The 26308-nt window shown below is 39.7% G+C and overlaps 1 protein-coding gene across 1 annotated transcript in view; it reads right to left on the bottom strand.

Annotated features, from left to right (window-relative positions):
- The window catches only part of col7a1l (collagen type VII alpha 1-like), a 176133-nt gene extending 151019 nt beyond the window's left edge, over positions 1–25114 (bottom strand). The window contains exons 1-5 of the mRNA XM_030342552.1: positions 24284–25114; positions 23952–24151; positions 23761–23845; positions 23276–23656; positions 22106–23102 (exon numbers count right to left, since the gene is read on the bottom strand). Coding sequence (XP_030198412.1) covers positions 22106–23102; positions 23276–23656; positions 23761–23845; positions 23952–24151; positions 24284–25114 — 2494 coding nt within the window. The remainder of the gene's footprint in view (positions 1–22105; positions 23103–23275; positions 23657–23760; positions 23846–23951; positions 24152–24283) is intronic.
- Between the last annotated feature and the right edge of the window lie 1194 nt (positions 25115–26308).

The following is a 26308-nucleotide window of genomic DNA, read 5'->3' on the forward strand; positions in this document are numbered from 1 at the left end:
TACCCTTTGTGTTTTTTTTGGTGACGGCCGATAAAAAACGACAGTGTTACCCCTTATGTTTTTTTTGATGACGGCCGATAAAAAACGACAGTGTTACCCCTTATGTTTTCTTTGATGACGGCCGATAAAAAACAACAGTGTTGCCCCTTATGTTTTTTTTGATAAAAAACGACAGTGTTACCCTTTGTGTTTTTTTTGGTGACGGCCGATAAAAAACGACAGTGTTACCCCTTATGTTTTTTTTGATGACGGCCGATAAAAAACGACAGTGTTACCCCTTATGTTTTCTTTGATGACGGCCGATAAAAAACAACAGTGTTGCCCCTTATGTTTTTTTTGATAAAAAACGACAGTGTTACCCCTTATGTTTTTTTAGATGACGGCCGATAAAAAACGACAGTGTTACCCCTTATGTTTTCTTTGATAAAAAACGACAGCGTTACCCTTTGTGTTTTTTTTGGTGACGGCCGATAAAGAACGACAGTGTTACCCCTTATGTTTTTTTTGATGACGGCCGATAAAAAACGACAGTGTTACCCCTTATGTTTTTTTTGATGACGGCCGATAAAAAACAACAGTGTTACCCCTTATGTTTTTTTTGATAAAAAACGACAGTGTTACCCCTCATGTTTTTTTTGATGACGGCCGATAAAAAACGACAGTGTTACCCCTTATGTTTTTTTTTATAAAAAACGACAGTGTAACCCCTTATGTTTTTTTTGATGACGGCCGATAAAAAACGACAGTGTTACCCCCTATGTTTTTTTTGATGACGGCCGATGAAAAACGACAGTGTTACCCCTTATGTTTTTTTTGATGACGGCCGATAAAAAACGACAGTGTTACCCCTTATGTTTTTTTTGATGACGGCCGATAAAAAACGACAGCGTTACCCCTTATGTTTTTTTTTTGATAAAAAACGACAGTGTTTCCCCTTATGTTGTTTTTGATAAAAAACGACAGTGTTACCACTTATGTTTTTTTTGATGACGGCCGATAAAAAACGACAGTGTTACCCCTTATGTTTTTTTTGATAAAAAACGACAGTGTTACCCCTTATGTTTTTCTTGATGACGGCCGATAAAAAACGACAGTGTTACCCCTTATGTTTTTTTTGATAAAAAACGACAGTGTTACCCCTTATGTTTTTTTTGATAAAAAAAAACAGTGTTACCCCTTATGTTTTTTTTGATGACGGCCGATAAAAAACGACAGTGTTACCCCTTATGGTTTTTTTGATAAAAAACGACAGTGTTACCCTTTGTGTTTTTTTTGGTAAAAGACGACAGTGTTACCCCTTATGTTTTTTTTGATGACGGCCGATAAAAAACGACAGTGTTACCCCTTATGTTTTTTTTGATGACGGCCGATAAAAAACGACAGTGTTACCCCCAATGTTTTTTTTGATAAAAAACGACAGTGATACCCCTTATGTTTTTTTAGATGACGGCCGATAAAAAACGACAGTGTTACCTCTTATGTTTTTTTTGATAAAAAACGACAGTGCTACCCCTTATGTTTCTTTTGATGACGGCCGATAAAAAACGACAGTCTCACCCCTTATGTTTTTTTTGATGACGGCCGATAAAAAACGACAGTGTTACCCCTTATGTTTTTTTTGATAAAAAACGACAGTGTTACCCTTTATGTTTTTTTTGGTGACGGCCGATAAAAAACGACAGTGTAACTCCTTATGTTTTTTTTGATGACGGCCGATAAAAAACGACAGTGTTACCCCTTATGTTTTTTTTGATAAAAAAAAACAGTGTTACCCCCTATGTTTTTTTTGATGGCGGCCGATAAAAAACGACAGTGTTACCCCTTATGTTTTTTTTGATAAAAAACGACAGTGTTACCCCTTATGTTTTTTTTGATAAAAAACGACAGTGTTACCCTTTATGTTTTTTTTGGTGACGGCCGATAAAAAACGACAGTGTAACTCCTTATGTTTTTTTTGATGACGGCCGATAAAAAACGACAGTGTTACCCCTTATGTTTTTTTTGATAAAAAAAAACAGTGTTACCCCCTATGTTTTTTTTGATGGCGGCCGATAAAAAACGACAGTGTTACCCCTTATGTTTTTTTTGATAAAAAACGACAGTGTTACACCTTATGTTTTTTTTGATGACGGCCGATAAAAAACGACAGTGTTACCCCTTATGTTTTTTTTGATGACGGCCGATAAAAAACGACAGTGTTACCCCTTATGTTTTTTTTGATGACGGCCGATAAAAAACGACAGTGTTACCCCTTATGTTTTTTTTGATAAAAAAAAAGTGTTACCCATTATGATTTTTTTGATAAAAAAAAAACAGTGTTACCCCTTATGTTTTTTTTGATAAAAAACGACAGTGTTACCCTTTATGTTTTTTTTGATGACGGCCGATAAAAAACGACAGTGTTACCCCTTATGTTTTTTTTGATGACGGCCGATAAAAAACGACAGTGTTATCCCTTATGTCTTTTTTGATGACGGCCGATAAAAAACGACAGTGTTACCCCTTATGTTTTTTTTGATGACGGCCGATAAAAAACGACAGTGTTACCCCTTATGTTTTTTTTGATAAAAAACGACAGTGTTACCCTTTATGTTTTTTTTGGTGACGGCCGATAAAAAACGACAGTGTTACTCCTTATGTTTTTTTTGATGACGGCCGATAAAAAACGACAGTGTTACCCCTTATGTTTTTTTTGATAAAAAAAAACAGTGTTACCCCTTATGTTTTTTTTGATGACGGCCGATAAAAAACGACAGTGTTACCCCTTATGTTTTTTTTGATAAAAAACGACAGTGTTACCCTTTATGTTTTTTTTGGTGACGGCCGATAAAAAACGACAGTGTTACTCCTTATGTTTTTTTTGATGACGGCCGATAAAAAACGACAGTGTTACCCCTTATGTTTTTTTTGATAAAAAAAAACAGTGTTACCCCTTATGTTTTTTTTGATGACGGCCGATAAAAAACGACAGTGTTACCCCTTACGTTTTATTTGATGACTTGGAAAAAACAACAACAGTGTTACCCCTTATGTTTTTAATTGTACTATAAACTCCCAGCTAGGAGGAGCTGGGGATCGAACAACCAACCTTTCAGTTTTTTTTGGTAAAAGACGACAGTGTTACCCCTTATGTTTTTTTTCATGACGACTGATAAAAAACGACAGTGTTACCCCTTATGTTTTTTTTGATAAAAAACGACAGTGTTACCCCTTATGTTTTTTTTGATAAAAAACGACAGTGTTACCCCTTATGTTTCTTTTGATGACGGCCGATAAAAAACGACAGTGTTACCCCTTATGTTTTTTTTGATGACGGCCGATAAAAAACGACAGTGTTACCCCTTATGTTTTTTTTGATGACGGCGGATAAAAAACGACAGTGTTACCCCTTACGTTTTATTTGATGACTTGGAATAAAAAACAACAGTGTTACCCCTTATGTTTTTAATTGTACTATAATCTCCCAGCTAGGAGGAGCTGGGGATCGAAAAACCAACCTTTCAGTTTAAAGACAACTGCTCTACCTACTGAGCTAAGCCGCCCGATCTTTGATAAAAAACGACAGTGTTACCTCTTATGTTTTTTATGATGACGGCCGATAAAAAACGACAGTGTTACCCCTTATGTTTTTTTTGATGACGGCCGATAAAAAACAACAGTGCTACCCCTTATGTTTTTTTTGATAAAAAACGACAGTGTTACCCCTTATGTTTTTTTTGATAAAAAACGACAGTGTTACCCTTTGTGTTTTTTTTGGTGACGGCCGATAAAAAACGACAGTGTTACCCCTTATGTTTTTTTTGATGACGGCCGATAAAAAACGACAGTGTTACCCCTTATGTTTTTTTTGATGACGGCCAATAAAAAACAACAGTGTTACCCCTTATGTTTTTTTTGATAAAAAACGACAGTGTTACCCCTTATGTTTTTTTAGATGACGGCCGATAAAAAACGACAGTGTTACCCCTTATGTTTTCTTTGATAAAAAACGACAGCGTTACCCTTTGTGTTTTTTTTGGTGACGGCCGATAAAGAACGACAGTGTTACCCCTTATGTTTTTTTTGATGACGGCCGATAAAAAACGACAGTGTTACCCCTTATGTTTTTTTTGATGACGGCCGATAAAAAACAACAGTGTTACCCCTTATGTTTTTTTTGATAAAAAACGACAGTGTTACCCCTCATGTTTTTTTTGATGACGGCCGATAAAAAACGACAGTGTTACCCCTTATGTTTTTTTTTATAAAAAACGACAGTGTAACCCCTTATGTTTTTTTTGATGACGGCCGATAAAAAACGACAGTGTTACCCCCTATGTTTTTTTTGATGACGGCCGATGAAAAACGACAGTGTTACCCCTTATGTTTTTTTTGATGACGGCCGATAAAAAACGACAGTGTTACCCCTTATGTTTTTTTTGATGACGGCCGATAAAAAACGACAGCGTTACCCCTTATGTTTTTTTTGATAAAAAACGACAGTGTTTCCCCTTATGTTGTTTTTGATAAAAAACGACAGTGTTACCACTTATGTTTTTAATTGTACTATAAACTCCCAGCTAGGAGGAGCTGGGGATCGAACAACCAACCTTTCAGTTTTTTTTGGTAAAAGACGACAGTGTTACCCCTTATGTTTTTTTTGATGACGGCCGATAAAAAACGACAGTGTTACCCCTTATGTTTTTTTTGATAAAAAACGACAGTGTTACCCTTTATGTTTTTTTTGATGACGGCCGATAAAAAACGACAGTGTTACCCCTTATGTTTTTTTTCATGACGACCGATAAAAAACGACAGTGTTACCCCTTATGTTTTTTTTGATAAAAAACGACAGTGTTACCCCTTATGTTTTTTTTGATGACGGCCGATAAAAAACGACAGTGTTACCCCTTATGTTTTTTTTGATGACGGCCGATAAAAAACGACAGTGTTACCCCTTATGTTTTTTTTGATGACGGCGGATAAAAAACGACAGTGTTACCCCTTACGTTTTATTTGATGACTTGGAATAAAAAACAACAGTGTTACCCCTTATGTTTTTAATTGTACTATAATCTCCCAGCTAGGAGGAGCTGGGGATCGAAAAACCAACCTTTCAGTTTAAAGACAACTGCTCTACCTACTGAGCTAAGCCGCCCGATCTTTGATAAAAAACGACAGTGTTACCTCTTATGTTTTTTATGATGACGGCCGATAAAAAACGACAGTGTTACCCCATATGTTTTTTTTGATGACGGCCGATAAAAAACAACAGTGCTACCCCTTATGTTTTTTTTGATAAAAAACGACAGTGTTACCCCTTATGTTTTTTTTGATAAAAAACGACAGTGTTACCCTTTGTGTTTTTTTTGGTGACGGCCGATAAAAAACGACAGTGTTACCCCTTATGTTTTTTTTGATGACGGCCGATAAAAAACGACAGTGTTACCCCTTATGTTTTTTTTGATGACGGCCGATAAAAAACAACAGTGTTACCCCTTATGTTTTTTTTGATAAAAAACGACAGTGTTACCCCTTATGTTTTTTTAGATGACGGCCGATAAAAAACGACAGTGTTACCCCTTGCGTTTTATTTGATGACTTGGAAAAAAAAACAACAGTGTTACCCCTTATATTTTTAATTGTACTATAAACTCCCAGCTAGGAGGAGCTGGGGATCGAACAACCAACCTTTCAGTTTTTTTTGGTAAAAGACGACAGTGTTACCCCTTATGTTTTTTTTGATGACGGCCGATAAAAAACGACAGTGTTACCCCTTATGGTTTTTTTGATAAAAAACGACAGTGTTACCCTTTATGTTTTTTTTGATGACGGCCGATAAAAAACGACAGTGTTACCCCTTATGTTTTTTTTCATGACGACCGATAAAAAACGACAGTGTTACCCCCTATGTTTTTTTTGATAAAAAACGACAGTGTTACCCCTTATGTTTTTTTTGATAAAAAACGACAGTGTTACCCCCTATGTTTTTTTTGATGACGGCCGATAAAAAACGACAGTGTTACCCCTTATGTTTTTTTTGATGACGGCCGATAAAAAACGACAGTGTTACCCCTTATGTTTTTTTTGATGACGGCGGATAAAAAACGACAGTGTTACCCCTTACGTTTTATTTGATGACTTGGAATAAAAAACAACAGTGTTACCCCTTATGTTTTTAATTGTACTATAATCTCCCAGCTAGGAGGAGCTGGGGATCGAAAAACCAACCTTTCAGTTTAAAGACAACTGCTCTACCTACTGAGCTAAGCCGCCCGATCTTTGATAAAAAACGACAGTGTTACCTCTTATGTTTTTTATGATGACGGCCGATAAAAAACGACAGTGTTACCCCTTATGTTTTTTTTGATGACGGCCGATAAAAAACAACAGTGCTACCCCTTATGTTTTTTTTGATAAAAAACGACAGTGTTACCCTTTGTGTTTTTTTTGGTGACGGCCGATAAAAAACGACAGTGTTACCCCTTATGTTTTTTTTGATGACGGCCGATAAAAAACGACAGTGTTACCCCTTATGTTTTTTTTGATGACGGCCGATAAAAAACAACAGTGTTACCCCTTATGTTTTTTTTGATAAAAAACGACAGTGTTACCCCTTATGTTTTTTTTGATGACGGCCGATAAAAAACGACAGTGTTACCCCTAATGTTTTTTTTGATGACGGCCGATAAAAAACAACAGTGTTACCCCTTATGTTTTTTTTGATAAAAAACGACAGTGTTACCCCTCATGTTTTTTTTGATGACGGCCGATAAAAAACGACAGTGTCACCCCTTATGTTTTTTTTTATAAAAAACGACAGTGTAACCCCTTATGTTTTTTTTGATGACGGCCGATAAAAAACGACAGTGTTACCCCCTATGTTTTTTTTGATGACGGCCGATGAAAAACGACAGTGTTACCCCTTATGTTTTTTTTGATGACGGCCGATAAAAAACGACAGTGTTACCCCTTATGTTTTTTTTGATGAAGGCCGATAAAAAACGACAGCGTTACCCCTTATGTTTTTTTTGATAAAAAACGACAGTGTTTCCCCTTATGTTGTTTTTGATAAAAAACGACTGTGTTACCACTTATGTTTTTTTTGATGACGGCCGATAAAAAACGACAGTGTTACCCCTTATGTTTTTTTTGATAAAAAACGACAGTGTTACCCCTTATGTTTTTCTTGATGACGGCCGATAAAAAACGACAGTGTTACCCCTTATGTTTTTTTTGATAAAAAACGACAGTGTTACCCTTTGTGTTTTTTTTGGTAAAAGACGACAGTGTTACCCCTTATGTTTTTTTTGATGACGGCCGATAAAAAACGACAGTGTTACCCCTTATGTTTTTTTTGATAAAAAACGACAGTGTTACCCCTTATGTTTTTTTTTGATAAAAAACGACAGTGTTACCCCTTATGTTTTTTTTGATGACGGCCGATAAAAAACGACAGTGTTACCCCTTATGTTTTTTTTGATGACGGCCGATAAAAAACGACAGTGTTACCCCTTATGTTTTTTTTGATGACGGCCGATAAAAAACAACAGTGTTACCCCTTATGTTTTTTTTGATAAAAAACGACAGTGTTACCCCTTATGTTTTTTTAGATGACGGCCGATAAAAAACGACAGTGTTACCCCTTATGTTTTTTTTGATGACGGCCGATAAAAAACGACAGTGTTACCCCTTATGTTTTATTTGATAAAAAACAACAGTGTTACCCCTTATGTTTTTTTAGATGACGGCCGATAAAAAACGACAGTGTTACCTCTCATGTTTTTTTTGATAAAAAACGACAGTGCTACCCCTTATGTTTTTTTTGATGACGGCCGATAAAAAACGACAGTCTTACCCCTTATGTTTTTTTTGATGACGGCCGATAAAAAACGACAGTGTTACCCCTTATGTTTTTTTTGATAAAAAACGACAGTGTTACCCTTTATGTTTTTTTTGGTGACGGCCGATAAAAAACGACAGTGTTACTCCTTATGTTTTTTTTGATGACGGCCGATAAAAAACGACAGTGTTACCCCTTATGTTTTTTTTGATAAAAAAAAACAGTGTCACCCCTTATGTTTTTTTTGATGGCGGCCGATAAAAAACGACAGTGTTACCCCTTATGTTTTTTTTGATAAAAAACGACAGTGTTACCCTTTGTGTTTTTTTTGGTGACGGCCGATAAAAAACGACCGTGTTACCCCTTATGTTTTTTTTGATGACGGCCGATAAAGAACGACAGTGTTACCCCTTATGTTTTTTTTGATAAAAAACAACAGTGTTACCCCTCATGTTTTTTTAGATGACGGCCGATAAAAAACGACAGTGTTACCTCTCATGTTTTTTTTGATAAAAAACGACAGTGCTACCCCTTATGTTTTTTTTGATGACGGCCGATAAAAAACGACAGTCTTACCCCTTATGTTTTTTTTGATGACGGCCGATAAAAAACGACAGTGTTACCCCTTATGTTTTTTTTGATAAAAAACGACAGTGTTACCCTTTATGTTTTTTTTGGTGACGGCCGATAAAAAACGACAGTGTTACTCCTTATGTTTTTTTTGATGACGGCCGATAAAAAACGACAGTGTTACCCCTTATGTCTTTTTTGATAAAAAAAAACAGTGTTACCCCTTATGTTTTTTTTGATGGCGGCCGATAAAAAACGACAGTGTTACCCCTTATGTTTTTTTTGATAAAAAACGACAGTGTTACCCTTTGTGTTTTTTTTGGTGACGGCCGATAAAAAACGACAGTGTCACCCCTTATGTTTTTTTTGATGACGGCCGATAAAAAACAACAGTGTTACCCCTTATGTTTTTTTTGATAAAAAACGACAGTGTTACCTCCCATGTTTTTTTTGATGACGGCCGATAAAAAACAACAGTGTTACCCCTTATGTTTTTTTTTATAAAAAACGACAGTGTAACCCCTTATGTTTTTTTTGATGACGGCCGATAAAAAACGACAGTGTTACCCCCTATGTTTTTTTTGATGACGGCCGATAAAAAACGACAGTGTTACCCCTTATGTTTTTTTTGATGACGGACGATAAAAAACGACAGCGTTACCCCTTATGTTTTTTTTGATAAAAAACGACAGTGTTACCCCTTATTTTTTTTTTGATAAAAAACGACAGTGTTACCACTTATGTTTTTTTTGATGACGGCCGATGAAAAACGACAGTGTTACCCCTTATGTTTTTTTTGATGACGGCCGATAAAAAACGACAGTGTTACCCCTTATGTTTTTTTTGATGACGGCTGATAAAAAACGACAGTGTTACCCCTTACGTTTTATTTGATGACTTGGAATAAAAAACAACAGTGTTAACCCTTATGTTTTTAATTGTACTATAATCTCCCAGCTAAGAGGAGCTGGGGATCGAAAAACCAACCTTTCAGTTTAAAGACAACTGCTCTACCTACTGAGCAAAGCCGCCCGATCTTTGATAAAAAACGACAGTGTTACCTCTTATGTTTTTTATGATGACGGCCGATAAAAAACGACAGTGTCACCCCTTATGTTTTTTTTGATAAAAAACGACAGTGTTACCCTTTGTGTTTTTTTTGGTGACGGCCGATAAAAAACGACAGTGTCACCCCTTATGTTTTTTTTGATGACGGCCGATAAAAAACAACAGTGTTACCCCTTATGTTTTTTTTGATAAAAAACGACAGTGTTACCTCTCATGTTTTTTTTGATGACGGCCGATAAAAAACAACAGTGTTACCCCTCATGTTTTTTTTTATAAAAAACGACAGTGTAACCCCTTATGTTTTTTTTGATGACGGCCGATAAAAAACGACAGTGTTACCCCCTATGTTTTTTTTGATGACGGCCGATAAAAAACGACAGTGTTACCCCTTATGTTTTTTTTGATGACGGCCGATAAAAAACGACAGCGTTACCCCTTATGTTTTTTTTGATAAAAAACGACAGTGTTACCCCTTATTTTTTTTTTGATAAAAAACGACAGTGTTACCACTTATGTTTTTTTTGATGACGGCCGATGAAAAACGACAGTGTTACCCCTTATGTTTTTTTTGATGACGGCCGATAAAAAACGACAGTGTTACCCCTTATGTTTTTTTTGATGACGGCTGATAAAAAACGACAGTGTTACCCCTTACGTTTTATTTGATGACTTGGAATAAAAAACAACAGTGTTAACCCTTATGTTTTTAATTGTACTATAATCTCCCAGCTAAGAGGAGCTGGGGATCGAAAAACCAACCTTTCAGTTTAAAGACAACTGCTCTACCTACTGAGCTAAGCCGCCCGATCTTTGATAAAAAACGACAGTATTACCTCTTATGTTTTTTATGATGACGGCCGATAAAAAACGACAGTGTCACCCCTTATGTTTTTTTTGATGACTGCCGATAAAAAACAACAGTGCTACCCCTTATGTTTTTTTTGATAAAAAACGACAGCGTTACCCCTTATGTTTTTTTTGATAAAAAACGACAGTGTTCCCCTTTGTGTTTTTTTTGGTGACGGCCGATAAAAAACGACAGTGTTACCCCTTATGTTTTTTTTGATGACGGCCGATAAAAAACGACAGTGTTACCCCTTACGTTTTATTTGATGACTTGGAATAAAAAACAACAGTGTTAACCCTTATGTTTTTAATTGTACTATAATCTCCCAGCTAAGAGGAGCTGGGGATCGAAAAACCAACCTTTCAGTTTAAAGACAACTGCTCTACCTACTGAGCTAAGCCGCCCGATCTTTGATAAAAAACGACAGTGTTACCTCTTATGTTTTTTATGATGACGGCCGATAAAAAACGACAGTGTCACCCCTTATGTTTTTTTTGATGACGGCCGATAAAAAACAACAGTGCTACCCCTTATGTTTTTTTTGATAAAAAACGACAGTGTTACCCCTTATGTTTTTTTTGATAAAAAACGACAGTGTTACCCTTTGTGTTTTTTTTGGTGACGGCCGATAAAAAACGACAGTGTTACCCCTTATGTTTTCTTTGATAAAAAACGACAGTGTTACCCTTTGTGTTTTTTTTGATGACGGCCGATAAAAAACGACAGTGTTACCCCTTATGTTTTTTTTGATGACGGCCGATAAAAAACGACAGCGTTACCCTTTATGTTTTTTTTGATAAAAAACGACAGTGTTTCCCCTTATGTTTTTTTTGATAAAAAACGACAGTGTTACCACTTATGTTTTTTTTGATGACGGCCGATAAAAAACGACAGTGTTACCCCTTATGTTTTTTTTGATAAAAAACGACAGTGTTACCCCTTATGTTTTTCTTGATGACGGCCGATAAAAAACGACAGTGTTACCCCGTATGTTTTTTTTGATAAAAAACGACAGTGTTACCCCTTATGTTTTTTTTGATAAAAAAAAACAGTGTTACCCCTTATGTTTTTTTTGATGACGGCCGATAAAAAACGACAGTGCTACCCCTTATGTTTTTTTTGATAAAAAACGACAGTGTTGCCCTTTGTGTTTTTTTTGGTAAAAGACGACAGTGTTACCCCTTATGTTTTTTTTGATGACGGCCGATAAAAAACGACAGTGTTACCCCTTATGTTTTTTTTGATAAAAAACGACAGTGTTACCCTTTGTGTTTTTTTTGGTAAAAGACGACAGTGTTACCCCTTATGTTTTTTTTGATGACGGCCGATAAAAAACGACAGTGTTACCCCTTATGTTTTTTTTGATGACGGCCGATAAAAAACAACAGTGTTACCCCTTATGTTTTTTTTGATAAAAAACGACAGTGTTACCCCTTATGTTTTTTTTGATAAAAAACGACAGTGTTACCCTTTGTGTTTTTTTTGGTGACGGCCGATAAAAAACGACCGTGTTACCCCTTATGTTTTTTTTGATGACGGCCGATAAAAAACGACAGTGTTACCACTTATGTTTTTTTTGGTGACGGCCGATAAAAAACGACAGTGTTACCCCTTATGTTTTCTTTGATAAAAAACGACAGTGTTACCCTTTGTGTTTTTTTTGATGACGGCCGATAAAAAACGACAGTGTTACCCCTTATGTTTTTTTTGATGACGGCCGATAAAAAACGACAGCGTTACCCCTTATGTTTTTTTTGATAAAAAACGACAGTGTTTCCCCTTATGTTTTTTTTGATAAAAAACGACAGTGTTACCACTTATGTTTTTTTTGATGACGGCCGATAAAAAACGACAGTGTTACCCCTTATGTTTTTTTTGATAAAAAACGACAGTGTTACCCCTTATGTTTTTCTTGATGACGGCCGATAAAAAACGACAGTGTTACCCCGTATGTTTTTTTTGATAAAAAACGACAGTGTTACCCCTTATGTTTTTTTTGATAAAAAAAAACAGTGTTACCCCTTATGTTTTTTTTGATGACGGCCGATAAAAAACGACAGTGCTACCCCTTATGTTTTTTTTGATAAAAAACGACAGTGTTACCCTTTGTGTTTTTTTTGGTAAAAGACGACAGTGTTACCCCTTATGTTTTTTTTGATGACGGCCGATAAAAAACGACAGTGTTACCCCTTATGTTTTTTTTGATGACGGCCGATAAAAAACAACAGTGTTACCCCTTATGTTTTTTTTGATAAAAAACGACAGTGTTACCCCTTATGTTTTTTTTGATAAAAAACGACAGTGTTACCCTTTGTGTTTTTTTTGGTGACGGCCGATAAAAAACGACCGTGTTACCCCTTATGTTTTTTTTGATGACGGCCGATAAAAAACGACAGTGTTACCACTTATGTTTTTTTTGATGACGGCCGATAAAAAACAACAGTGTTACCCCTTATGTTTTTTTTGATAAAAAACGACAGTGTTACCCCTTATGTTCTTTTAGATGACGGCCGATAAAAAACGACAGTGTTACCCCTTATGTTTTTTTTGATGACGGCCGATAAAAAACGACAGTGTTACCCCTTATGTTTTATTTGATAAAAAACGACAGTGTTACCCCTTATGTTTTTTTAGATGACGGCCGATAAAAAACGACAGTGTTACCTCTCATGTTTTTTTTGATAAAAAACGACAGTGCTACCCCATATGTTTTTTTTGATGACGGCCGATAAAAAACGACAGTCTTACCCCTTATGTTTTTTTTGATGACGGCCGATAAAAAACGACAGTGTTACCCCTTATGTTTTTTTTGATGACGGCTGATAAAAAACGACAGTGTTACCCCTTACGTTTTATTTGATGACTTGGAATAAAAAACAACAGTGTTACCCCTTATGTTTTTAATTGTACTATAATCTCCCAGCTAGGAGGAGCTGGGGATCGAAAAACCAACCTTTCAGTTTAAAGACAACTGCTCTACCTACTGAGCTAAGCCGCCCGATCTTTGATAAAAAACGTCAGTGTTACCTCCTATGTTTTTTACGATGACGGCCGATAAAAAACGACAGTGTTACCCCTTATGTTTTTTTTGATGACGGCCGATAAAAAACAACAGTGTTACCCCTTATGTTTTTTTTGATAAAAAACGACAGTGTTACCCCTTATGTTTTTTTTGATAAAAAACGACAGTGTTATCCCCTTTGTGTTTTTTTTGGTGACGGCCGATAAAAAACGACCGTGTTACCCCTTATGTTTTTTTTGATGACGGCCGATAAAAAACGACAGTGTTACCACTTATGTTTTTTTTGATGACGGCCGATAAAAAACAACAGTGTTACCCCTTATGTTTTTTTTGATAAAAAACGACAGTGTTACCCCTTATGTTTTTTTAGATGACGGCCCATAAAAAACGACAGTGTTACCCCTTATGTTTTTTTTGATGACGGCCGATAAAAAACGACAGTGTTACCCCTTATGTTTTATTTGATAAAAAACGACAGTGTTACCCCTTATGTTTTTTTAGATGACGGCCGATAAAAAACGACAGTGTTACCTCTCATGTTTTTTTTGATAAAAAACGACAGTGCTACCCCTTATGTTTTTTTTGATGACGGCCGATAAAAAACGACAGTCTTACCCCTTATGTTTTTTTTGATGACGGCCGATAAAAAACGACAGTGTTACCCCTTATGTTTTTTTTGATAAAAAACGACAGTGTTACCCTTTATGTTTTTTTTGATGACGGCCGATAAAAAACAACAGTGTTACCCCTTATGTTTTTTTTGATAAAAAACGACAGTGTTACCCCTTATGTTCTTTTAGATGACGGCCGATAAAAAACGACAGTGTTACCCCTTATGTTTTTTTTGATGACGGCCGATAAAAAACGACAGTGTTACCCCTTATGTTTTATTTGATAAAAAACGACAGTGTTACCCCTTATGTTTTTTTAGATGACGGCCGATAAAAAACGACAGTGTTACCTCTCATGTTTTTTTTGATAAAAAACGACAGTGCTACCCCTTATGTTTTTTTTGATGACGGCCGATAAAAAACGACAGTCTTACCCCTTATGTTTTTTTTGATGACGGCCGATAAAAAACGACAGTGTTACCCCTTATGTTTTTTTTGATGACGGCTGATAAAAAACGACAGTGTTACCCCTTACGTTTTATTTGATGACTTGGAATAAAAAACAACAGTGTTACCCCTTATGTTTTTAATTGTACTATAATCTCCCAGCTAGGAGGAGCTGGGGATCGAAAAACCAACCTTTCAGTTTAAAGACAACTGCTCTACCTACTGAGCTAAGCCGCCCGATCTTTGATAAAAAACGTCAGTGTTACCTCCTATGTTTTTTACGATGACGGCCGATAAAAAACGACAGTGTTACCCCTTATGTTTTTTTTGATGACGGCCGATAAAAAACAACAGTGTTACCCCTTATGTTTTTTTTGATAAAAAACGACAGTGTTACCCCTTATGTTTTTTTTGATAAAAAACGACAGTGTTATCCCCTTTGTGTTTTTTTTGGTGACGGCCGATAAAAAACGACCGTGTTACCCCTTATGTTTTTTTTGATGACGGCCGATAAAAAACGACAGTGTTACCACTTATGTTTTTTTTGATGACGGCCGATAAAAAACAACAGTGTTACCCCTTATGTTTTTTTTGATAAAAAACGACAGTGTTACCCCTTATGTTTTTTTAGATGACGGCCCATAAAAAACGACAGTGTTACCCCTTATGTTTTTTTTGATGACGGCCGATAAAAAACGACAGTGTTACCCCTTATGTTTTATTTGATAAAAAACGACAGTGTTACCCCTTATGTTTTTTTAGATGACGGCCGATAAAAAACGACAGTGTTACCTCTCATGTTTTTTTTGATAAAAAACGACAGTGCTACCCCTTATGTTTTTTTTGATGACGGCCGATAAAAAACGACAGTCTTACCCCTTATGTTTTTTTTGATGACGGCCGATAAAAAACGACAGTGTTACCCCTTATGTTTTTTTTGATAAAAAACGACAGTGTTACCCTTTATGTTTTTTTTGATGACGGCCGATAAAAAACAACAGTGTTACCCCTTATGTTTTTTTTGATAAAAAACGACAGTGTTACCCCTTATGTTCTTTTAGATGACGGCCGATAAAAAACGACAGTGTTACCCCTTATGTTTTTTTTGATGACGGCCGATAAAAAACGACAGTGTTACCCCTTATGTTTTATTTGATAAAAAACGACAGTGTTACCCCTTATGTTTTTTTAGATGACGGCCGATAAAAAACGACAGTGTTACCTCTCATGTTTTTTTTGATAAAAAACGACAGTGCTACCCCATATGTTTTTTTTGATGACGGCCGATAAAAAACGACAGTCTTACCCCTTATGTTTTTTTTGATGACGGCCGATAAAAAACGACAGTGTTACCCCTTATGTTTTTTTTGATGACGGCTGATAAAAAACGACAGTGTTACCCCTTACGTTTTATTTGATGACTTGGAATAAAAAACAACAGTGTTACCCCTTATGTTTTTAATTGTACTATAATCTCCCAGCTAGGAGGAGCTGGGGATCGAAAAACCAACCTTTCAGTTTAAAGACAACTGCTCTACCTACTGAGCTAAGCCGCCCGATCTTTGATAAAAAACGTCAGTGTTACCTCCTATGTTTTTTACGATGACGGCCGATAAAAAACGACAGTGTTACCCCTTATGTTTTTTTTGATGACGGCCGATAAAAAACAACAGTGTTACCCCTTATGTTTTTTTTGATAAAAAACGACAGTGTTACCCCTTATGTTTTTTTTGATAAAAAACGACAGTGTTATCCCCTTTGTGTTTTTTTTGGTGACGGCCGATAAAAAACGACCGTGTTACCCCTTATGTTTTTTTTGATGACGGCCGATAAAAAACGACAGTGTTACCACTTATGTTTTTTTTGATGACGGCCGATAAAAAACAACAGTGTTACCCCTTATGTTTTTTTTGATAAAAAACGACAGTGTTACCCCTTATGTTTTTTTAGATGACGGCCCATAAAAAACGACAGTGTTACCCCTTATGTTTTTTTTGATGACGGCCGATAAAAAACGACAGTGTTACCCCTTATGTTTTTTTTGATAAAAAACGACAGTGTTACCCCTTATGTTTTTTTAGATGACGGCCGATAAAAAACGACAGTGTTACCTCTCATGTTTTTTTTGATAAAAAACGACAGTGCTACCCCTTATGTTTTTTTTGATGACGGCCGATAAAAAACGACAGTCTTACCCCTTATGTTTTTTTTGATGACGGCCGATAAAAAACGACAGTGTTACCCCTTATGTTTTTTTTGATAAAAAACGACAGTGTTACCCTTTATGTTTTTTTTGGTGACGGCCGATAAAAAACGACAGTGTTACTCCTTATGTTTTTTTTGATGACGGCCGATAAAAAACGACAGTGTTACCCCTTATGTTTTTTTTGATAAAAAAAAACAGTGTTACCCCTTATGTTTTTTTTGATGGCGGCCGATAAAAAACGACAGTGTTACCCCTTATGTTTTTTTTGATAAAAAACGACAGTGTTACCCTTTGTGTTTTTTTTGGTGACGGCCGATAAAAAACGACAGTGTCACCCCTTATGTTTTTTTTGATGACGGCCGATAAAAAACAACAGTGTTACCCCTTACGTTTTTTTTGATAAAAAACGACAGTGTTACCTCTCATGTTTTTTTTGATGACGGCCGATAAAAAACGACAGTGTTACCCCTTATGTTTTTTTTTATAAAAAACGACAGTGTAACCCCTTATGTTTTTTTTGATGACGGCCGATAAAAAACGACAGTGTTACCCCCTATGTTTTTTTTGATGACGGCCGATAAAAAACGACAGTGTTACCCCTTATGTTTTTTTTGATGACGGCCGATAAAAAACGACAGCGTTACCCCTTATGTTTTTTTTGATAAAAAACGACAGTGTTACCCCTTATGTTTTTTTTGATAAAAAACGACAGTGTTACCACTTATGTTTTTTTTGATGACGGCCGATAAAAAACGACAGTGTTACCCCTTATGTTTTTTTTGATAAAAAACGACAGTGTTACCCCTTATGTTTTTCTTGATGACGGCCGATAAAAAACGACAGTGTTACCCCTTATGTTTTTTTTGATAAAAAACGACAGTGTTACCCCTTATGTTTTTTTAGATGACGGCCGATAAAAAACGACAGTGTTACCCCTTATGTTTTTTTTGATAAAAAAAAACAGTGTTACCCCTTATGTTTTTTTTGATGACGGCCGATAAAAAACGACAGTGTTACCCCTTATGTTTTTTTTGATAAAAAACGACGGTGTTACCCCTTATGTTTTTTTTGATAAAAAACGACAGTGTTACCCTTTGTGTTTTTTTTGGTGACGGCCGATAAAAAACGACAGTGTTACCCCTTATGTTTTTTTTGATGACGGCCGATAAAAAACTACAGTGTTACCCCTTATGTTTTTTTTGATGACGGCCGATAAAAAACAACAGTGTTACCCCTTATGTTTTTTTTGATAAAAAACGACAGTGTTACCCCTTATGTTTTTTTAGATGACGGCCGATAAAAAACGACAGTGTTACCCCTTATGTTTTTTTTGATAAAAAACGACAGTGTTACCCTTTGTGTTTTTTTTGGTGACGGCCGATAAAAAACGACAGTGTTACCCCTTATGTTTTTTTTGATGACGGCCGATAAAAAACGACAGTGTTACCCCTTATGTTTTTTTTGATGACGGCCGATAAAAAACAACCGTGTTACCCCTTATGTTTTTTTTGATAAAAAACGACAGTGTTACCCCTCATGTTTTTTTTGATGACGGCCGATAAAAAACGACAGTGTTACCCCTTATGTTTTTTTTTATAAAAAACGACAGTGTAACCCCTTATGTTTTTTTTGATGACGGCCGATAAAAAACGACAGTGTTACCCCCTATGTTTTTTTTGATGGCGGCCGATGAAAAACGACAGTGTTACCCCTTATGTTTTTTTTGATGACGGCCGATAAAAAACGACAGTGTTACCCCTTATGTTTTTTTTGATGACGGCCGATAAAAAACGACAGTGTTATCCCTTATGTTTTTTTTGATAAAAAACGACAGTGTTACCCCTTATGTTTTTTTTGATGAAAAACGACAGTGTTACCCCTTATGTTTTTTTTGATGACGGCCGATAAAAAACGACAGTGTTACCCCTTACGTTTTATTTGATGAGTTGGAAAAAAAAACAACAGTTTTTTATTGTACTATAAACTCCCAGCTAGGAGGAGCTGGGGATCGAACAACCAACCTTTCAGTTTCAAGACATCTGCTCTACCTACTGAGCTAAACCGCCCAATCTTTGATAATATACGACAGTGTCACAAATTATTATTTATTTGATGACGGCCCATAAAAAACGACAGTGTTACCCCTTATGTTTTTTTTGATGACGGCCGATAAAAAACGACAGTGTTACCCCTTATTTTTTATTTGATGACGGCCGATAAAAAACGACAGTGTTACCCCTTATGTTTTTGTTGATAAAAAACGACCGTGTTACCCCTTATGTTTTTTTGATGACGGCCGATAAAAAACGACAGTCTTACCCCATATGTTTTTTTTGATGACGGCCGATAAAAAACGACAGTGTTACCCCTTATGTTTTTTTTGATGACGGCCGATAAAAAACGACAGTGTTACCCCTTATGTTTTTTTTGATGACGGCTGATAAAAAAAACGACAGTGTTACCCCTTACGTTTTATTTGATGACTTGGAATAAAAAATAACAGTGTTACCCCTTATGTTTTTAATTGTACTATAATCTCCCAGCTAGGAGGAGATGGGGATCGAAAAACCAACCTTTCAGTTTAAAGACAACTGCTCTACCTACTGAGCTAAGCCGCCCGATCTTTGATAAAAAACGACAGTGTTACCTCTTATGTTTTTTATGATGACGGCCGATAAAAAACGACAGTGTTACCCCTTATGTTTTTTTTGATGACGGCCGATAAAAAACAACAGTGTTACCCCTTATGTTTTTTTTGATAAAAAACGACAGTGTTACCCCTTATGTTTTTTTTGATAAAAAACGACAGTGTTACCCCTTATGTTTTTTTTGATAAAAAACGACAGTGTTACCCTTTGTGTTTTTTTTGGTGACGGCCGATAAAAAACGACAGTGTTACCCCTTATGTTTTTTTTGATGACGGCCGATAAAAAACGACAGTGTTACCCCTTATGTTTTTTTTGATGACGGCCGATAAAAAACAACAGTGTTACCCCTTATGTTTTTTTTGATAAAAAACGACAGTGTTACCCCTTATGTTTTTTTAGATGACGGCCGATAAAAAACGACAGTGTTACCCCTTATGTTTTTTTTGATAAAAAACGACAGTGTTACCCTTTGTGTTTTTTTTGGTGACGGCCGATAAAAAACGACAGTGTTACCCCTTATGTTATTTTTGATGACGGCCGATAAAAAACGACAGTGTTACCCCTTATGTTTTTTTTGATGACGGCCGATAAAAAACAACAGTGTTACCCCTTATGTTTTTTTTGATAAAAAACGACAGTGTTACCCCTCATGTTTTTTTTGATGACGGCCGATAAAAAACGACAGTGTTACCCCTTATGTTTTTTTTGATAAAAAACGACAGTGTAACCCCTTATGTTTTTTTTGATGACGGCCGATAAAAAACGACAGTGTTACCCCCTATGTTTTTTTTGATGACGGCCGATGAAAAACGACAGTGTTACCCCCTATGTTTTTTTTGATGACGGCCGATAAAAAACGACAGCGTTACCCCTTATGTTTTTTTTGATAAAAAACGACAGTGTTACCCCTTATGTTTTTTTTGATAAAAAACGACAGTGTTACCCCTTATGTTTTTTTTGTAAAAGACAACAGTGTTACCCCTTATGTTTTTTTTCATGACGTCCAATAAAAAACAACAGTGTTACCCCTCATATTTTATTTGACAAAAACAACAGTGTTACCCCTTATGTTTTTTTTCATGACGACCAATAAAAAACAACAGTGTTACCCCTTATGTTTTTTTTCATCACGACCAATAAAAAACAACAGTGTTACCCCTTATATTTTACTTGACAGAGACAACCCCTTATGGTTTTTTCATGACGACCAATTAAAAACAGCAGTGTTACCCCTTATGTTTTTTTTCGTCACGACCAATAAAACAGTGTTACCCCTTATATTTTATTTGACAAAAACAACAGTGTTACCCCTTATGTTTTTTTTTTTGAACCCCGGTCTCCAGGGGGTTAGGCAGAGTGCACTCCACTGCACCACTGAGGCGATGACGATACACAATAATCAATCATCAATAAAGAGGATATGCATGACATTAAAATGTATGTTTGTATTTCTATTATTTCCCTTATGTTTTTTTTCTTGACGACCAATAAAAAAAGTGTTTACCCATATATTTTATTTGACAAAGACAACAGTGTTACCCCTTATGTTTTTTTTCATCACGACCAATAAAAAACAACAGTGTTACCCCTTATATTTCATTTGACAAAAACAACAGTGTTACCCCTTATGTTTTTTTTCATGACGACAAATAAGAAACAACAGTGTTACCCCTTATGTTTTTTTTCATGACAACCAATAAAAAACAACAGTGATACCCCTTAGGGTTAGGGTTAGGACAATCAACAATTAACGACGCCACCGCCTTCGGTGGTGTCGCTGGCACGGGCCATCATCAGGCGAAACCTCGGGGGTCCCCGGCCCAACCCAACGTTCAAGCCAAGGGGTTGCCATGTCCCCAGCCTGGCAATCCATATCCTTTCAGCCCTGCGCCGTTGGGCGGTGGACCAAAAAGGGTTTGCTTCGAGCACAGACGCGGAAAGGGCCTGCCATCCGTGTTCAACAAAATGCGCAACCACAGGTAGGTGATCGTCTCTTTTGTGCGTGATGTTGTTTCTGTGCTGGTAGAAGCGGACACGAACTGTATTACCCGTTTCTCCCACATATTGGAGAACACAGGTAAGGCAGCGGATAAGGTACACACAATTTCTCGTGTTAAGATCAGCATGGCGATCAGTGGGGAAAACGTTCCCATTGTTCCGGTTTCGGGCCCACGGGATAAAGTCATAAAAATAAGAAAGTCTGTTGACTCTGGGCTCCGACAGGGGGCGTAGTTTGGCCCTCACTAGCAGATCTCTAATATTCTTGTTCCTCCTGTAGGCCGCAATAATGCTGTAGTCAGGAAGGTAAGTGGTAGAGTCCAGGAGGTGTTGAAAGTTCGCCCTGACCAGTCGGGTCAGGCGAGCGGAGGAGGTGGAATATGTCGTCACAAAAGGTATACGGTGTCCCTCAACAGGCGGACGCACTAATTTGAAAACCTTAAGCGAAAGACGGCGGGCCGAACGCGAATAACCCCTGAGGGCAAGAGCCTCAAACAGAACCCTGACCGCTTGCCAGAAATCAGAGGTTCTGGAACAGATCCGTTGAAACCGTAGGAGTTGTGATTTTAGTAGTCCCGCGAATGTGTGTTGCGGGTGAAAGCTGCTCGCATGCAAGAGCGCGTGTGTGTCTGTGGCTTTAAAAAAGACTTTGACTTCCAACGTGAGGGACGTTGCGAAGTCAGGTCCTTTAAACGTTGTAGTGTCCAGGAAGTCTACCGAGGAAAAGTGCTTGCACGATTTGAGCGTGATGGACGGATCGTGCGTGTTTAGGATATTTAGAAAACAATCGAATTCCGCTTCCGAGTGTTGCCAGACACCCCAAATATCATCCAAATAGCGCATGTAGGAAAGGGGGCGTAGAGGACAGGCGGCGAGCGCCGAAGTCTCCCACTGTGCCATGAAAAGGTTGGCATACGAGGGAGCGAACTTCTTCCCCATAGCCGTGCCCTTGACTTGGAGGAAGAACTCCTCGTTAAAGAGGAAATCGTTGCGAGTGAGATTAATCTCCAGTAAACGAAGAAGTTCGTCGTCAGGGCGCGTGACGTCAGGACAGGCATTGAACGCATTACGCACCGCTCGCATGCCCCCAGCGATATCGATGTTAGTGTACAAGCTGTCCACGTCCATGGTGAAGAGGAAAGCGTGCACAGGGATTCTAAGAGCGCGGACCTTGGCAACGAAGTTGTAGGTATCTTTAACATAGCTCGCATGGGAGATGGATAACGGATAGAGGTAGTAATCTATGTATTCGGCCGTGTGGTAGGTTTCACTGCTGCAGTCCGAGACTATGGGACGACCAGGTGGGATCTTAAAGGGTTCGCTCCAGGCCACAGGCTCCTTATGAATCTTGGGTAACATATAGAAGAGCCTGGGCCTGGGTTGGGCATCCCCCAGGAGGTAATCCCGCTGCGCGCGCGTAATATATTTTTTCCTCCACAGGGAGTGGATCAAGTCGACGATCATCGGAACGGTCTCAGTATATATGGGAGCCTCTAGTTTGGAGTAGTAGCGCGTGTCATGCAGCTGTCTGTGGCCCTCCCATATATACTGAGACCTGTCCATGATGACAACCGCGCTGCCCTTGTCGGCGGGCTTGATCACAATGTCAACGTTACCGATCAGTTCGCGGAGAGCCTCCGACTCCTCAGGAAGGAGCTTGGCTGGGGCCCGGTCGATCCTGAACGCATCACGGTAGTACAGAAGGTCAGCGTTGACCAGATGTGTGACCTCTGGCGGAATGTCATCCTCGGGTGGGACCCAGGAGGATTTGTTGGTGAAAGGTAATTTCTCCGACGGGGGGTGATCACGGAAATGGACGGCTAGTTTCACCCTGCGGTGGTATTGTTGCAAGTCCGAGCGCACCTGTTGATACAACTCACACGGGTCTATGTCGGTCGAGGGGATAAATATGAGACCTTTGTCCAGGACGGAGAATTGCGCCGCGGTGAGTTGAAAGGACGGAGATAAATTGATAACCGAGCGGCTCCCTCGAGGCGTTTCTCGGGACGCGGGAGCGCTTAGTTTAAATAACGAACCCATTGGTTGAAGAGGAGCGCCGCCGTGTCCCTAGACCAGTGGATGTTGTCCTGATCGGTTACGAATGACTTGCTGGGCAGCGCGGGGATCGATTCGTATCGGGTGGCGATAAAGGCGTTGAGCTTAGAGAGAAGCTCTTGTTCCCTGAACGCGAGCGCGTGCGAGTAGTTGATTTCCGGAATTAAGAGCGCCGCGCAAGGGAACGCGATGCGCGCCCACTTGACAGCGGTCTGGATGCTACGGAGGCAAGCCTGTTCTATTTTGTTGCCTCTCTCGTTGATGCCGAAGGCCAAGACCAACTTGCGAACCTGAGTGTTGATAGTGGTCTTGGCCAGGACCCCGGAGGCGTGCCGGAAGCACGCGCCCGGGTAGCCGTCAATCTGGAGACCAGGTACACTATATTCGGCGAAACGCAGGACGTTCGAGGCCCCTATGATTAAAAGTGGTTCCCTCGATTGCAAGCGCCACTCTCTGCATTTCTTACCCGTGGGCGTGGCTGCGCCTCGTCGGCGGAGGCGACAGGAAGCGAGCCTGGTTCTGCAAGCCAGCGGTGTGGTGCTCCGGGGGGTCTCCAGGGTGGCCAGACGCGGAGGAGAGGGGATGGGGGGCACGGGAGAGGAGGAGGAGGAGGGGGGGGAGGCGGGGGGGATGGGGGGGCACACGGGAGGAGAGGACGGGGAGGAGGAGAAGGCCAGCGAGAAAGTGGGAGACGGCAGCCTGGACGGGGAGCGCCGGTCAGCAGGGGACGGGGAGCGCCGGTCAGCAGGGGCCACTCCCATGTCAGGGGCCGCGGGTTGGGCGAAGCGCGGTAGCACAGCTCCAGGAGCAGGGTCCAGGAACAGCGGAACCAGCGGGACCGGAGCGTCGAGTCCCTCCTGAAGACGAGCGAGCAGTGCGTCAACCGCCTCGACGCGCAGACGCTCACCGAAGTGCCTTCGAGCCCAGGCCAAGGCCACCACAAAGTTGGGTCACCAGATGGGGTCGGGGAGGAGGAGGAGGGCACTCACCTTCTCATCCACCGCGGCCTTGTAGTGGTATCTGAGCAGCAGCGTGGATGTGTGTTCCCAGTTGCGCGCGTTCCCGTCAATCAGTTGCGCGGTCGCGGCGTTGGGGACAGCAGGGCGAATGGAAACCCTCAGGAGTTCGGTGAGCCTGGCGATGATGGGAAGGGGCTCAGGGCCTTCGGAGTTGGCGAGGTGGTGAGAGGCCTTCAGGGCTGCCAGGATCAGTCTGTTCTTCAGACTAAAGTCCGGGTCGTCAGAGCGCGGAGCCGTTGGCGCGTGCTGCGCCTCCCTGGGTTGAGGGGGACGCGCAGACGCAGTGCGCGCCGCCGTCACAACCGGGGGCCCTGGGTGTCTTGGAGGCCGGGGCTGGTCACGGGGCCGAAGGTCGGGACGCGGAGGTGGAGGTCTCACCTGCGGTCGTGGCCTGGGGGGTCCAGCGGGGGGGCCCGGAGCCCATGCAGGACGGCGAGGAGCCCGACGCGTCTCAGGCGCGCGGCGATGAGGAGGCCCCCAAGCCTCGCAGCGAGGCGGCGAGTAGGCCGGTCTGTAGGCCTCAGGTCTCACCTCGTGATGAGGTCCGGTAGGTCCGTAGGGAGACCAGTCCCTGACGGGCCTCGCATGTTCTTCCAAACGTCTGGGAGACGGGTAGCGCGGAGTCCAGAAGCGTTCGTGACGACGGTCGAACGGATGGAATCGCCACTCCGGAGCAGGTGCTGCCCAAGCGGAGGAATCCATCAGAGGTGGAGTGTAGTAGGGGTCGCGGGGAGCTCTTCTTCTACGCCCCCGTTGGACCAGAGTCCATTCACCGTCGGCTTGAAGGTGTTCCGGATGCATATTTCTTTTAAAAAAATGGGTTAGGGGTTAGGGGTTAGGGGTTAGGGGTTAGGGTTAGGGTTAGGGTCAGGGTTAGGGTTAGGGTTGGGGTCAGGGGCCGCAGGACAACGACCACCGGAAGATGTGGCACGTGTTAATGGATGACGACCGATGAAAACGACAGTGTTACCCTTTACGTGTTAATGGATGACGACCGATGAAAACAACAGTTATACCCCTTACGTGTTAACGGATGACGACCGATGAAAACGACAAACTTACCCCTTATGTTTCAATTAATGACTATTCCGGCACCTGAGCGCGTAGCGAGGCGCCCATCATCAGATAGTTAAACACTCTTGACTTGAATGAAGTACAGCTAGGAAGCTTCAATGACGGGGCAGCACAATGTACGTGGTGATCATGCATTTGCATGTCCATTTATTGAAGTTGTAAGATTTCCTTGTGTCCAAATTGTTTGATAGTGTGAAACTAAATAAACCAATGAAAATATCATTATGAAATAATACATATAGATATGGTGAAATACAATGAAATATACTCAGAAATAGTTCCTTTAAACATTGATGAACTTCTGTACTTACAAACAAAGCTTCTCCAAAGTTTTCACAGGCAGATAGAGCCAAATCCTGAACATTGCTGGCTTGACAAGAACATGGCTGCCAACCTCTTAACCAATCAAGAGACTAATTAACATGTGACTTGAACAACCAATGAGAATGCAAACCTCTAAATTCACAGGAAAAGGCTGCATTCTACTCAGTGGCCTACAGGTGGCTCCAGAACCCTTAAACAGAACGCATGTAACGTTACACTCACCGCCTGGCCTTGAACACGATACCACTATGAAGGAATAATACCATGGGGGTTGATTATGAGTCCATGTAACCCTAATGGGATCTGAGGACCACCACCTCAGTAATGGGCGGAGTAGGTCTTGGTACGAATGTAGGGAGATGCTTCCTTCAGCTCGCCCACAATGCATTGGCCAAGTGCTGGAGTGATGTTGTGGTTTTACATGTTTGTTATTGAATCAGCTGTCTTTATGTTTTTATAGTGACATAAATTAATATCTATAATAATCTATTTGTTAGTTTATTGTGGATCACAGAAACCAGTGAGACCAGACAGACACTATGTAGACCTGACACCAGACACCAGTGAGACCAGTCAGACACCAGTGAGACCAGACAG

This window comes from Gadus morhua, chromosome 19 (assembly GCF_902167405.1).
Source record: "Gadus morhua chromosome 19, gadMor3.0, whole genome shotgun sequence".
In the NCBI taxonomy this organism is placed as follows: domain Eukaryota; kingdom Metazoa; phylum Chordata; class Actinopteri; order Gadiformes; family Gadidae; genus Gadus; species Gadus morhua.